Source organism: Gymnoscopelus microlampas (assembly GCF_963454915.1).
Source record: "Gymnoscopelus microlampas genome assembly, chromosome: 18".
Lineage (NCBI taxonomy): Eukaryota > Metazoa > Chordata > Actinopteri > Myctophiformes > Myctophidae > Gymnoscopelus > Gymnoscopelus microlampas.
In genome coordinates, this window is record NC_139955.1 from 42,238,373 (window position 1) to 42,254,093 (window position 15,721).

A 15,721-nucleotide genomic window follows, 5' to 3' on the forward strand; every position below is an offset into this window, starting at 1 on the left:
CAGACCTGGGGCCTGTTTCACGAAACCTAGATAGCAGATTAAGCCGGGATTTATTTATCAGCTATATCCTGGATGAATTTATCTTGGCTTAGCCATGAATCGGTTTCATGAAAGCAGAGTTATCTCGCCAGATTATCTTAGTCAGTTAACCTGGATATGTTTATCCATGACTCGGTTTCATGAAAGCAATGCCACGTTAGTTACTGTACCATGGTAATTTAGCTGTGAAGTTAGCCTGGTCCGGACCAGGCTAACGGCCAAGCTTTATAAATCCAGTGCCTTTGTTGTTCAAGTTTTTGTGAAATAGCTGTTAGTCCAATGATTCCAATCGTAAACCGATGAATTTGTCCACAGTTAATTAAACACCTATGTTTGTATATGGACACATTTTAATTACCCTGCATTTCATATAATATAAAATAAATACAATAAGATATAATCAATTTAATTATATTACTGAAATAGTGTGTGACCATGAATCATAATTGTTTCACAATGACACACACAGTTGTGTGCAGGACAACCCGCAGAGTTTAAGTCAAGATATAATAATAATAATAATAACTAGAAAAAGTGCTCCTCGGAGCACGGGTCTCTGCCAGGTCAGGTAGGTTATTGTGGCCTCCTGGTGGCGCTATAATAAGCCAATGTGAAAAGGGTGGCATTTCTTCTTAGGCCTTTCACGGCAATCGGACACTGCATTCGTGACCCAAAAATGGGTTTTTGCTAAATTAGACCTGCTGGTGGCGCTATAACAGGCCAATGTGAAAAGGGTGGCATTTCTTCCTCGGCCTAGTGGGAATGTGCGTGCAAAATGTCACTGAAATTGCATGCTGTGTTCATGATTTGAGGCATTTTGTTCAAAACGAACCAATCCAGCAGACTTTAGAAGGCAATTTTAGGCAATCAGGATGAAATATGGGAAATCGGACAGATCCGTGTTGATCACATGACTATAGAGATACTATACTGTACCGATGTGTGTGATGTTTGGACAAAATCTGTAGGAGTAGTATAAAAAATGTGTTTTGCACAAATCGGCCTCCTGGTGGCGCTATAACAGGCCAATCTAAAACATTCGATGAATTGGCATCCATGGAGTGTGTGTGCACAGTTTCGCAGTGGCCGGGCCAACGGTGCCGGAGATCAGCTGCTCACAGACAGAAGGACACACGGACGGACGGACGGACGGACGGACGGACGGACGGATGGACAGGGTGCAAAACATACTCTCTCGCCATGCCTTTCGGCCTGGCGGAGACAATAATAATAATAATAATAATAATCATGTGTAACCTTCGAACAGTAAATGAGACTATTTATTTTTGCAGGTTTTCCCAATGTCATTGGTGCTGTGGACTGTGAACTAGCTCAGAAATAGTGGGATGGAGCAATCGACAAGGTTAGCTCCACCAACCCCCCTGTGCTCGTCTTGGCATCCACTTCTCCAAAGAAAAGTCCACTTCTCCAAATCCAGATTGTCTGCAATATACCCAAATGTTAGAGATGAGTGTGATAGATGCCATGCTTCCCCATGCAACCTTAGTCATATGTTTTTTTTCACTGTTCTAAATTGCGTTTGTACCGGGAATCCATTTCTAAGGCTCTTTCTGAGGTACTCGAGGTCGACGTGCAGCCATGACCCCTGCTGGATTTCTTTGGCAATCCTGCTGACTCGCTTCTCCTGGACCCTATAAACACAGACATTGTGGCCTTTACAGCCTTATTAGCCAGACACAGGATTCTCCTACAGTGGACAAATAACTATATGTACTGTACATTAACCCATTTAGACCGGGAAAGCATCTTGTGTTTTTTTTTTAGATTTCTTTGGCCATTCAAAAATAGCAAATATACAAGCGCTATGAAAAATCTTTTGAAAAATCTTGACAAATGTGTGCAAATATTAGATAGTTTTTTTTTCTTAAGCGAACATTTTAACTCCAATCTTTACTTCTGGGGATTCTACAAATGTCTTCTAAATCCTAACCGTTTTTTGAAAAAACGTATGTTACTATGTCAGTGGTTCTCTAACTTTATCATGTCAAGGACCCCCAAAATTATACGTATTTGGCCGCAAACCCTCCATCTCAAAATATTTAGTTCCAGGGACCCCAAGAAGCAAAGATCTGAGTTACAAACGTTTACTTTAAAAAAAAAAATATATATATATATATATTCAAAGATTTGCACACATTTTCACGATAGAAAAAAAAAATAGCAGATCTACAAGCTCATAGCTATTTTTCGAATCGCCAAAGAAATATAAAAAATTACACAGATGCGTTCCCGGTCTTAATGGGTTAATGAGAGAGATGACATGCATTTTATTTTATTTAGTCAGCTGGAAACTTGAGAGAGAGAGAGAGAGAGAGAGAGAGAGAGAGGGGAAATATGATTACTACATTGTGGCACAGTCATGCTTTCAGTGTGCATTGAAATGATGACCACACTTGTTTGTCTAGTAATTGGATTTCAAGGCCCAACTTTTGGATCTTCCTCCTTTTCATCTCCACATCCAGTTCATGCTCCTGGAGTCTTCGCTTCTTTTCCAGTTCATGCTCCTGCGGAGTCTTCGCTTCTCATTTTTTTATTTGGAGATCAGCCAACTCGATCTGTTTTTGTAAGTGTGTGGTGTGCAGAGTCTTCTGACAGTTTGTGAATTCTGTTAAACACACGTCAATTAGCACAGCGGCAGGAATTGCGCATTGGGGGGGGAATGTTCTTAAAGGGTTAGTTCACCCCCAAAATGACTTTTTTACACACCCCATGGAGACTTGAATTCATGGAAATGTTATTGTTTTTGTCGTACTCCTAGGCCAATAATTTGATGAAGGACGGTGGCTCCGGTAGGAGACTCAAAGTGTCAACTTTGAGTCTCCTACCGGAGACATTAGCACCTTCCTGCCGGACATCAAATTATTGGCTTAGGAATGCGACAAAAACTAAAAAATCTCCTTAAATTCAAGGCTTTTTATGGGGTGTGTAATTGATAGAAAATAAGTAATTTTTTGGGTGAACTATTCCTTTAAGCTAATACTCACTGCATTGTCAGGCTGGCTCTCGGGCTGGCTCTGTCCAGCTTCTGCATATGGTGGTTCCTGTTAGGAAATGCTATTTTATGTGACAACCACATCACTGTGTTCTTAGCCAATACGGACACAATAAGTATATGCCTATTTATTTTACAGACGATTAACAGGACACCTCCACCATCTCCTCATCATCTGCCTCCTCTTCATAAAGGCCTTCCACCTGCACCTTCATATGTACATTGTATTCAATGTATTGAGGCACTTGCCAGTCTGCAAGACATTCTTGTATTTCGTGTTCACCTGCTGCCAGGTCTGCGTTGTACCAGTCCCGTGCTTGTGCTTTATGAACATTAATTTAATCTATCTATTATCTTTTAGTTAAGATAATGAATTATTTAACAAATGAAACTAGAATACATTATGTAGGCTGCAGGCTATGTGCCTTCCTCTCAGTCTCTCATATTATGGAAGAACACATTCTGAATAATTGGTATTGCCGTGCAATCGTGACATCACACAGCACTACAGATCAGGGACGCGGGAAGTGGGGTGCTGAGGGTGCTGCAGCACCCCCTGCCGTTGTGAGGGAAAAAAAAAAAAAAGGCTGAAGGCGTGCGTGTGTGTGTGTGTGAGAGATTTTCTCCGGTGGGCGCGGCTCCCCCAAAATAATTAAATCACATAACCCTAATCCAACCCTAACCCTAACCCTAAAACCGAAATAAAGTAACAAAAAAAGTAACTTTATCCGCGGGAGACCCGAAAAAAATCGCGCGCGCGCACGAGGGACCAATGCACGCGCGCTGCGCGCGCGTGCATGTGTCCCGTTTACCAGCACCCCTTGCTCTAAAGTACTTCCCGCGTCCCTGCTGCAGATCGTCATCAGATCATAGGCTTCCATAAGCTGTTGTTGTCTGAGAGAAAAACGCTGCTCTCGTCTTTTCCATGATTGATATATCAAGGAATCTACGATCGACCTCATGGTCTTTTAACCCACTTTTTGATTTGAGCTAAAAAGCATTCTTTTACACATTTGGCTATTCAAAAATAGCAGATATACAAGCTCATAGCGCGGCACCGAGTGCCGCGCTATGAGCTTGTAGATCTGCTATTTTTGGAAAAATCGAGGAAATGAATGCAAATTAATATATTTATATTCTTTTAAAGTGAACATTTGAACTCAAATCTTTGCTTCTGGGGGTCCCCGGAACAAAATATTTTGAGATGGGGGTCTGCGGCCAAATACATATAATTTTGGGGGTCCTTGACATTAAAAAGTTTGAGAACCACTGATATAGAAACATACGTTTTTCAGAAACCTGTTTGGCCGCGGACCACCATCTCAAAATATGTTGTTCCAGGGCCAGAAGCACAGATCGGAGTTAAAAATGTTCGCTTTAAAACATACATATATTAAAAGATTTGCACACATTTTCCACGATCTTTATGAGAATAGCAGATCTATACAATCTCATAGCGCAGCACTCTGTGTCGTATATACTCGCTTGTGCAGTATATCTGCTATTTTTAATAGCCAAAAAAATCTTAAAATGACACAGATGCTATAAATCATGTTAAACTCTAAATTCCAACCCCTAAACTTAACCTCTAAACGTCTAATCCCAACCTGATTTGTTTTTCTAATTGTAAAAGCATCTCCAAAAATGAATTTTAAACCATTAAAGCATGCTTTTTTCTTGTGAGGACCAGGAAAATTGTCCTATTTGTCAAATACTATTATATACTTGCATGGGGACATTTGGTCCTCACAAGTATACAGTAGTAACACACATGCTCGCTCGCACGCGCACACACACACACACACACACACACACACACACACACACACACACACACACACACACACACACACACACACACACACACAGCATGATAAAGAAGGTGACGATGTTCGTGCACTCAGTCAAATAAATAGAAGCCCGGCCATGACTGCAAAATAAACCCTAATGAGAACTTATAGAAACAAAACCAATTATTTGACAAGAAATGACGGTTTAAATAATGTCGTGAGCTTACAATCTTTGACATCCATATTAGCATAAACACAGGCAGAGCAAGCAGTCAGTTATTCAGACACTACAGACGGCAGATTGATCAACCAAATGAAATATATAAACTCCACAAATCTGTCTGTCTGTCTGCCTGCCTGTATAGGAAGGGGGCGTGTCTGATAAAATGAATGTCAAATATCTAAATACTGAATCAAGCAACTTAAAACGGTCAAGGGTGAAACACTAAAGTCTGAGTAGACTTTAACCCATGAAGACCTGAGACGATTCTTAAAAATATTTTCTAAATACTAACAGTCTTTTGAAAAAAAATCCCCAAAATTATTTTTTCAAGATTTAAAAAAAATAGCAGATCTACAGGCTCATGCCACGCTATGAGCTTGTAGATCTGCTATTTTTGAATAGCCAAAGAAATATAAAGTGACACAGATGCGTTCCCGGTCTTAATGGGTTCATATGACCATGTTGAAATTGAAATACCCTTTTTCTTTCTCCTCACAATTCTGTAACCCATTTTTCACCCAGTGCCAATGGCTAAGCTTGCAATCCTGGGTGCTACTCTCCTTCTGCCAGCCTGGGGAGAGCCCCAAACCGAGCTCATGCTTCCTTCAATGCACGAGGAGTGAGCAGGCCTCTTCGTATCACCTGACAGGGGGGCAGGTTCCCTGGTTAGGCGTAGCGCGTGGAAGGAACACGTTATTCCAACCAGTTCCTTTCCCCTCCATCAGGCGCCCCGGCTGACCAGGGGGAGGCAGTATAGAGACCAGGATTACTGCTTAATGTTTTTTTTTTTTTGTGAGGGTATACCTACTCTAGGAGACACAGGGAGAACATGCAAACTGCACACAGAAACGCCCTTTCGCCAACCCCACCTAGGGTATGGGCACTGATGACGCAGAGGAGAGGACACGCCCCCCCCAGCGCCCACAGTGTCCCCGGCGGGAATCGAACCCAGGACCTTCTAGCTGTGAGGCGACAGCGCTACCGACTGCGCCAGGGCTACCGTGCCCCTATATGAATGAACTCTTACTTGACTCGGTACTTGACCTTGCATTCTTGTCTCTTTCAGAAGGCTACAGAGTAGAGATCAAGGATGCTGCAGCGATTCCATTGATCGGTTGACAAAATAAATGTGTTTGTGACCAAGAAGTTTCATACAAAGCATAAGAGAAAGCGCTGCAAAGCAGAATGCCTGCAAACACTCCAGACTGAACAAAAGTCTCAAGGTGCACGGCTCGACAATCATCATGAAACTGAGAAAACAGCCGGCACAATAAATGTCCTTTACACAGTTTATTTAGCTCTCCACATGACAGAGCAACGGACGCCTTTCAACCTAACAAGTCTTCCTCAGCGTCGTCGACAATGCTTATTTCTCTCATTGAAGAGGGTAATTATCATAGAGGGTTTTCTCCACGCAGCCATTTGATGTAAGCCAGATGTTAAAACATTTGAAAACTGGAACCTGCCAATCACAATGCGGGACAGCAATCTCAATTTGTGGGAAGTGAAACGTTACGGAAAGGTCACCTATAGAGCAGGGGTCTTCAACGTTTTCAGGTCAAGGACCCCCTAGCTGAGAGAGAGATGAAGCAGGGACCCCATACTCTATATTGTATAAAATTGTGTATCAGATTAAAGTTTTTTTTTTTACTTAGTCTGCTCTTTTTTCCCTCTACACCTATAGCCTCTTTGCCAAAAATAGCCGATCTACAAGCTCTCAACACTTCACAGCGCGAGGCGTTGAGAGTTTGTAGATCTGCTATGTTTGGCTTATGTTCCCCTCAGAAAAGGAATTTTAGGGTTCAAGTGGTTAATGTAAAAAAAACTAAATCCTATCACACAAAGATTTGGCGGATCCCCTATAGTAGCTCTGAGGACCCCCTAGGGGTCCCGGACCCCCTGTTGAAGACCCCTGCCCTAGAGATATGTTATTTGTTTGTATAGGAAGTAGACCCCTGCCAAAACAAAAAGGAATCATGTCCGGACGCTGCATTCATGATTTTTGTCTGTTTCTTTTGTTTAAAAAAAATAAATGTGGACACTCCCGCAAACTTGGAAAGGCAATCATAACCAATTGGAATATGAGAAGTATTAATTATTAACAAAAAGGGCGTTTTGAAGTAAACGCAAAATGGCCTTGAAGTAAGTGTAAGAACAGCTCGTCGTTGCTGCAGTGTGAACACATAATACTTCATGCAAAGATCACGTGCATGAGCGCGGAAATGTGTTTATGCATGCCACATAAAACGCAATTCCACCTCTTTACAGGGCAATCTCCCAGTGTGAATCTGTATCTGAGGAGGATCTCTTATTGGTTAACCCATTAAGACATGAAGCCGATTCTACTAATGTCTTCTAAATAAAATAAAAAAAATTAAAAACGATGTAGCTATAATCAGTGGTTCTCAAACTGTTTTCATAGTTGACAAGAACCCCCAAAATTATATATATTTTGCCGCGGACCCCCATCTCAAAATATGTTGTTCCAGGGACCCCCCGGAAGCAAAGATTTGAGTTAAGAATGTTCGCTTTAAAACAATATATGTATTCAAAGATTTGCACACATTTTCACAATTTTAGCTCGTGCCGCGCTATGAGCTTGTATATCTGCTATTTTTTGAATGGCCAAAGTGTAAAATAATGCTTTTTTTTTGTTCAAATCTAAAAAATGACACGGATGCGTCCCAGGTCTTAATGGGTTAAGTTGTGGCTGTTATAGCCGTTTAGAGAATCAAATGCATTGATGACTTCAATCATCCAAATGGGATTTTTCATCAGCGACAGACAGCCTTGATAAATAAGGTATCAATGGTTTGCTGCTGTGCAGAATGCCTGGCTCGGTAATCAATGTTTCTTTCGGGGCCTAAATTGTTCCGTATATTATTACAATCAGCTTCTTTATCAGCATCATGTTGACATGGTATTCTCACTCACATAATGACACATCTAGGGTCATTTACTGTGTGTATTGTGGCTTTTAACCACTTGAACCCTGCGTACTTTAGTCCCTGTAGTAGAATTTTTCAAAGTTATCATTTTTTTCAAAGTTGTCATTATAATGAGTAATTACTAATTTATGTTCAAATGTAATCAGTTTATTGTGAGCAGTGTTGATTTTGACATCAAATTGTTATGTGGTTTAAAGGGATATTTCACTTTCAAAAAAACCTTTGGTGATTTTATCGTCTACTCAGGCCTTTGTGAGCCCCCCAGACAGTTTTTAAGTTGCTCGATTCAGTATTTAGATATTTTATATTCATTTCATCAGACACGCCCCCTTCCTATACAAACCCATTGTAACTTCAAACTCCATTTTAACCATGTTAGATTCATCAAAAACACCCGTCCTTGGTGCTTAATGCGTGAGGGGGCCATGTTTTTTTTAAATTATTTTCATTTTATTTTTTAATTGTATTTAATTTTTTTAATTTTCCAAAAAATATATAAAAAATAAATGAAAAAGGTAATTGAAAAAACACGGCCCCCTCGCATATTAGGGGGGCAGTATGAGTCACCAGAACCAAGGACGGGTGTTTTTGATGAATCTAACATGTTAAAAATGGAGTTTGAAGTTACAATGGGTTTGTATAGGAAGGGGGCGTGTCTGATAAAATGAATATCTAATGTCTAAATATTGAATCAAGCAACTTAAAAACTGTCTGCGGGGCTCACAAAAGCCTGAGTAGACGATAAAATCACCAAAAGTCTTTTTGAAAGTGAAATATCCCTTTAATAAAATGAGCTTTTAGTCATATTTTAGTCATCTGAAATGCTTTAGCTTTAGTCGACTAAATATTGTTGTCACATGGCGGTGGCGCCTTGTTGTCACATGGCGGTTTTAGATGGAGATGGTTGTAACTTGTGACTAGCAGTTTTAAGACAGACAGGAATCAATCAGCTTGAGGGTCATTGTGTACCAGGGTAACTTAAGTCATTGTTGCAATTAATATATTCATTCTTTAAGATAAGATTCATGCATGGCCTCTTGTGTCTTTGTTTCTGAAGTTATGCTAGCAGAGTTCTGAAAAACGAACCCCATTTGTGATAGCACGAAAGCTGTGTTAAGCGAGGCACAAAGACGATTTACTCCATAGGCGTTTGGCGGATGCTCTTATCGAGAGCGACAAGTCAGTACAAGGTCAGAGTAAATAGCATGAACTGTAGTCAACCAACAAAAGGGTAAAGCACTGCACTGGGGTAAATGGAGTGCCAAGAAAACATCGGAAAACATCCGCATTTTTCCCCATTCATGTCAGTGAAGGTTAAGTGAACTTAGTTGCATCTCTTTTTTCTGTTCTTGTCCAGATTCCGTTTCCAGTTGTAATTGAATCGGCACTTTAACCGAGGTCAAAACACAGCAGAAGAAGAATACGCTCAAAGAATGCAATGGGAACAGTTTCGTTTTTTTTTTTATGTCTAAAGTAATTGGAATGGACAAAGTCACTGTGGTCAGTGACACACGCACGCACGCACTCTCACGCACTCTCATGCACGCACTCTCACGCACTCTCACACGCACGCACGCACTCTCACGCACGCACTCTCACACGCACGCACGCACGCACGCACTCTCACGCACGCACTCTCACGCACTCTCACGCACTCTCACGCGCACGCACGCAATAATACAGATGTTGTCTTTCTCACACAAAGTGGGGTCCGGGGACACCCCATGGGGGGTTCCAGGGGGTCTCCAGCAAAAGTCGCATCACAATCATTTCAACCACTTTGTCCACCTATACGTTAGCTATTCAGCAATAGCAGATCTCACAGGACATCACTGCGAGCTGGTTTTTGGAAAATTAGCGAAAAATTGGAATTTTCTTTTAAAGGAGAATTCCGGTCATTTTAAGTGTTATGTTTGATGTGTGTCAAATCACTTACCAACGTAGAAATGAAAATCGCGTAACTCCACAGAGCCCCCTATCGACCCCCACCGTTGGCATTATAGGAGGATATAGGATAGCCCAAATTCGCCTATTTTAACCAATGCAAAGTCTGTTTTTTTGCTTCTAGTACTCATTGTTGAGTCCCATGATAATGTAACAGGCGCTAAAACTCCCGACAAGCTAACGGCTAATAACAGAACGAGCTAATGCTGGATGCTGGTTTCTCTCCCGACCTGGCAACCTGGGGCTGCCATGCAGAGAGATAAGCAGCCCCAGCGTTAGCTCGTTTGTTATTAGCCGTTAGCTTGTCGGGAGTTTTAGCGCCTGTTACATTATCATGGGACTCAACAATGAGTACTAGAAGCAAAAAAACAGACTTTGCATTGGTTAAAATAGGCGAATTTGGGCTATCCTATATCCTCCTATAATGCCAACGGTGGGGGTCGATAGGGGGCTCTGTGGAGTTACGCGATTTTCATTTATACGTTGGTAAGTGATTTGACACACATCAAACATAACACTTAAAATGACCGGAATTCTCCTTTAACACATTGAGTGCCAAACACGTAAATGACGTGTTATTATTGTGTGTATTATTATTATTTTTTTAAACCACAAGGGGGCGCTCTAACGCAACTTAGGAATGATCCTAGGTCCCTGTAAAATGGAATGGACGGATGGGACAAGGGCTCAAAAAACGTCACTTCCGTCCTCTCCAACGATAGGATCTTGAGAAAAAGGTCCATATCTCCATACTTTTATACAGTGGTGAAAACAAGACATTTTTACAACGGGCGATCACTCTGCAATGGCGGATCACGTTAGAAATACCAATGTTCCAGTCGTTAGACGGGACCCACGGCCATCGTGCAGACACCCTTTGTTTTACGTCCGGTTGCTCGTGGAGGCCGTTCTACAGCTCTAAACAGATCGGCGTAAACGGTAAGAAACGCTGGCACTGGATGTACCCTGTTTTTAAAAAAAAACCTCTGGCACTTGATGTGTTAAAGGAGTTCACCCAAAAAAATGCCTTATTTTCTATCAATTACACACCCCATGAAGCCTTGATTTCATGGATTTATTTTTGTTTTTGTGTCACTCCTAAGACAATAATTTGATGACCGTGTGTATTTCCGGTAGGAGACACAAATAATCTATTTTGTGTCTCCTACCGGATACATTAGCCGGTAGGAGACGGGAATCAAATTATTAGCTTAGGAATGCGACAAAAACAAAAAAGATTCCATGGATTCAAGGCTTCATAGGGTGTGCAATTGATAGAAAATAAGTCATTTTTGGGTGAACTCCTCCTTTAACATGAGTCTTCTCTTCTGAGTTGTTCCTGGCACATGACATGACCTTTTCAGAAAGGGGTCCGTGGCCAAAAAGAAACATATCAATTTGGGGGTCCTTGACTTGAAAACATTTGAGTAGCAAAAAAAATACCCGATCTATAGAGCTTACAGATCTGATATTTTAGGTATTTTAGGACACTTTTGGATATAAATGAGGTTTTCAGCTGACAGCAGTGATGTGTGTGAGAGTGGAGCTAATCAGCTGTCTGATCGTCTGTCACTTCCTGTATTCATCACCATTCACCAGACATATGGGCCAGCTCTGATCAAGAGACTGTGTGTGTGTGTGTGTGTGTGTGTGTGTGTGTGTGTGTGTGTGTGTGTGTGTGTGTGTGTGTGTGTGTGTGTGTGTATTACTATACTTTTGAGGACCAAACATTCCCACAAGTATAGTAGAATATGAGAATATATAGACATTGTGAGGACCATTTTCTTGGTCCTCACAAGAGAAATTGTTATTTTATGGTTGAACAACGATTTTTAGAGATACGTTTATGTATCTCAGAACAGTACATTATGAATAATAACATCAATAAATTCATCAAGAATCTTTAAGTTTTAAGTTAACTCATTCACTGCCGGAAGTATTTCTGGCCGCGTTTGCCCTCTGCCAAGAATTTTCATTGAAAAAAAAAAAGTACTCAGGAGCCGAGATACAGATTTTTAAGTTTTAAGTTAACAAGGAAGTGGATGGGAGTCTAGATCTTCGAAAAATCATATCTCCTTGGTCTTTGGGTCGAATTTTGTAAAAAAAAAAATGTAAAAAAAAAAAGGCTTATTGGACAGAAGTCGATTTATTATTATTATTGAATTGTTTTTATTGATTTTTTAACACCAACAATACATACATACATTACAGGAAGGAACATAACCATACATTAACCGTACATTAACAATACCTTAAGTAAATAGACAGTAATACAAAAATCTGAAAATAAACACAAAATAAAATGTAAACAAAAAACAAACAAAAAACATGTCGTTCTCATACAGATTGTCACTTGCCATACAAGAATTGTCAAATTATTAGAAAATCTCGCCAGCTCCCAATTGGACACAAAGAGCAAATGTAAAACAAAATAGATAAAGTGCGCACCCAGATGCCTCTTGCTGGCGTTCATTCCCAAAAATAGAAAGTAAAACAAGCATAGATACACACCTTTAGCTGCCGGGGAAAAAAAGAGTGTCCATGGAGCTTAAGTCCTTCTGTACCGTCCGTCCGCTGAGCATAAAATCCATTGGGCTTATTCAAAAAGAAAAGAGACGCTAAATCATCGTAACAAAATAACCATTATTCCTCGTCCCGTCGTCACTCCGGCCTCCTTGGGATTCAAATTCTTCTGTATATATTCCTTCGCCTTTGCAGGATCCTTGAAGTTGAATTCGCCTTCCTTCGTTGTTATTTTTAATTCCGCAGGATACCACAGGCCAAAGCGGACCCCTTCACAGGACCTGAGCAGGCCCCGTACCTCGTTGAATTTAGCCCGCTGCTTGGCCACCTCATGCGTAAAATCTTGATGCACTCAGATTGCGTCGCCATCGGCGGTGGTCACTTGATTCCCCTGCCTGGCTAGCTTCAAGATTTCCTCTTTCTCTTGGAAGTAGTGGCACCTGACCAGTGGTGGAAAAAGTACTCAAATATTTTACTTAAGTAAAAGTATCAATACTGCACTGTAGAAGTACTCTGTTACAAGTAAAAGTCCGGAATTAAAAATCTACTTGAGTAAAAGTACAAAAGTATTGGTATCAAAATGTACTTAAAGTACCAAAAATAAAAGTACTAGAATGTTTGAAAATAGCAGATCTACAAACTCACAACGCGTCGTATCGCGACGCGTTGTGAGTTTGTAGATCTGCTATTTTCAAATAGCCTATAGGTATAAAATAGGGCTAAAGTGGTTAATGTATGTTTCATAATGTAATCATTTATATCTGAAAAGTAACTAGTAACTAAAGTTTTCAAATAATTGTAGTGGAGTAAAAGTACAATATTTGCCTCTGAGATGTAGTGGAGTAGAAGTAAAAGTATTGGAAATTGGAAATACTCAAGTAAGTACAAATACCTCAACATTGTACTTAAGTACAGTACTTAAGTAAATGTACTTACTTACTTTCCACCACTGCACCTGACGACGAACGCTCTCGGTGCACCGCGGTCTCCATCACTCGACTTCTTGCGTAACGCGCGGTGGGCAATATCCAAGGTGGGTAGCTTGGAGAGGCCAAAGGCGTCCTTCGGGCACTGGGATATAAAATCGGTCTGTCGCTTGCCGTCCTCTCGACCTTCTTTGACCCCTGTGACCCTCAAATTAAAACGGCGCCCCCTGGATTCCAGCTCCTCGGCCCGGGCTTTCTGGGTTGCCAGCTCTTTCAGAACCACGACCAACTCTCGCTCCAATTCAGTGGTCCTATCGGACTGGTCGTTAACGGCAGTTTCCAGATCTGCGAAAAACGTGTCTCCAAGGCCACAAACTTAGCGTTGCCGTTATCGTTAGCCTGTTTAATTTCCGCCCTGAGATTGTCAACCTGGGTCTTGATCTCGACCGACTGAGCCTCCCCCTTGTCGAGCAGTTCCGTCCTCAGCTTAGCGATAGCCTGGAGGATAGCCTCCATCCCACCAGTCGGTGTAGCATTAGCATCCGAGCTAGCTTTGGTCGGTGTAACATTAGCATTCGAGCTAGCCACAGTCGGTGTATCATTGGCATTCGAGCTAGTTCCAGCCGGTGAAGCATTACCATCCGAGCTAGCTTTAGCCGGTGTAGCCTTAGCAATGGGGCCGGCTTTAGGATATTTAGGCCCATCTTAGGCTGCAGTTTTTACAACGAAGGCAAAACAAAAAGATCTCAATGTCTCTGTTGAGTGTTCTCACACACTTTGTGGTAGATTTGTGGTCAAACTGGTAAAACTCCCCCAGAAGTCGATTTAGTCGTTCTGTTCACTACACTACAGCAGTGGTTCTCAACCTGTGGGTCTGGACCCCCGAGGCATTGTGAGCTTGTAGTTGTAGATCTGCTATTTTACATTTATCTGTAGAATGGTGTCAAACGAAATGGAGGGGTCCCCAGTTCAAATATGATTATTTTTGGGGGGGTCACAGCCTGTAAAGGTTGCAGAACCACTGCACCACAGCGTGTCTCTGGGGTCCGCCGCTGTCTCACACCATGTCGTCGAAGACCTGCCTGTAGACCCGCAGCACCTCCCGGGCGGAGGGCCGCAGTGCGGGGTCCGTCCTCTTGCAGTCCGCGTGGACCCGGGACAGGCGGGAGAGGACCGCGTCGCCCCCGGCCACGCTCCCCATCAGGCGGCGCGTCACCCCCGGGATCTTCCAGACGTCCGTCTTCTCGTCGTAGGCCGGCATGAGCTCACTGTCGTAGGCCAGGCCCTCGAACGGCCAGCGCTGCTCCGGCGCCACCTCGTCCCCGATCACCTGCCGGTCATCTGCCGGTCCGCCGCATTTGGTCAGCAGGCCCGTGGCGGCGTCCACCTCCGCCAGGGCGTCTAGGTCATTGACCACCAGGCGGAAGTCGCTGGTCAGCAGGTACTGGCTGAGGGCCTTACACGGCGAGTTGGAGTCGCACATGACACGGGTGCCCGCGGGGCTGTCGTGGAGGTAGTCGAGGACGGACGCGTAGTCCACGGCCAAACTCAGGCGTACCTGCCAGGTGTCGTGCTGCTGGTGTCTCTCCTGTGCCAACACAGTGTCCAGGTTGTCCACGGTTCCCAGTGGGTGGTACTCAGTGACCATCATGTCCTCCTCTGTGCACAGGCCAACCAGTTGCACCACCTTGGGGCCTTGCAGCGCCTGCAGCATGGACACACTGTGGAGGAAGTCCCCCCGGAACTCCGGAGAGGTGAGTTCGGACAACGCGACTATCTGACCTCTCCACTCTGACTTGAACACCCACTTCACCCATCCCTGGCCGATGGGTTCCAACATGCGCACCTCCGTGTTGATGTCCGGACATTTTAACCAGGGCGAGCAATTTGCCATATTGCCCACTTTAAAGTGTCCGGGAGGGCAGATCTCGTCTGTCGCGTCGACGTTGAGGTGCCGCGCGTTGACGTTGACGAACACCAGAGCCGCGACGGACACCAGAGCCGCGACGAACACCAGAGCCGCGACGAACACCAGAGGTAGACGCCTCGTTCGGCTCTGATGCATTTGTATCTCGGGCGCCATTTTAGAGGAGGCAAGCTTCCGCGTGTCACAGAAGGGCACGCTATGCACCGGGAACACTTTGGGATACAGACAAAAACCTGTAAAATGTACTGTATTCTTTTTACTAAAGAGCTGGAGAGACCTCGGTGACAGAACAAACGCTTGTGCATTACCCTGTAAAATAATGGAGTTTTATGCAGGGGCACAAACGGGACGCAAAGCATCCGTGAAGCCAATGGGATTGACAACACAC

At 42.9% G+C, this 15,721-nt stretch overlaps 1 protein-coding gene across 1 annotated transcript; it reads right to left on the bottom strand.

The window, feature by feature from the left end:
• Positions 1 to 14,463: 14,463 nt before the first annotated feature.
• On the bottom strand, positions 14,464 to 15,489 carry LOC311034064 (protein O-mannose kinase-like; the record flags this gene model as incomplete). Its single annotated transcript, XM_084041804.1, has 1 exon — positions 14,464 to 15,489. One exon carries the CDS (start codon positions 15,487 to 15,489, stop codon positions 14,464 to 14,466), a length of 1,026 nt encoding a protein of 341 aa, XP_083897930.1.
• Positions 15,490 to 15,721: the final 232 nt, after the last annotated feature.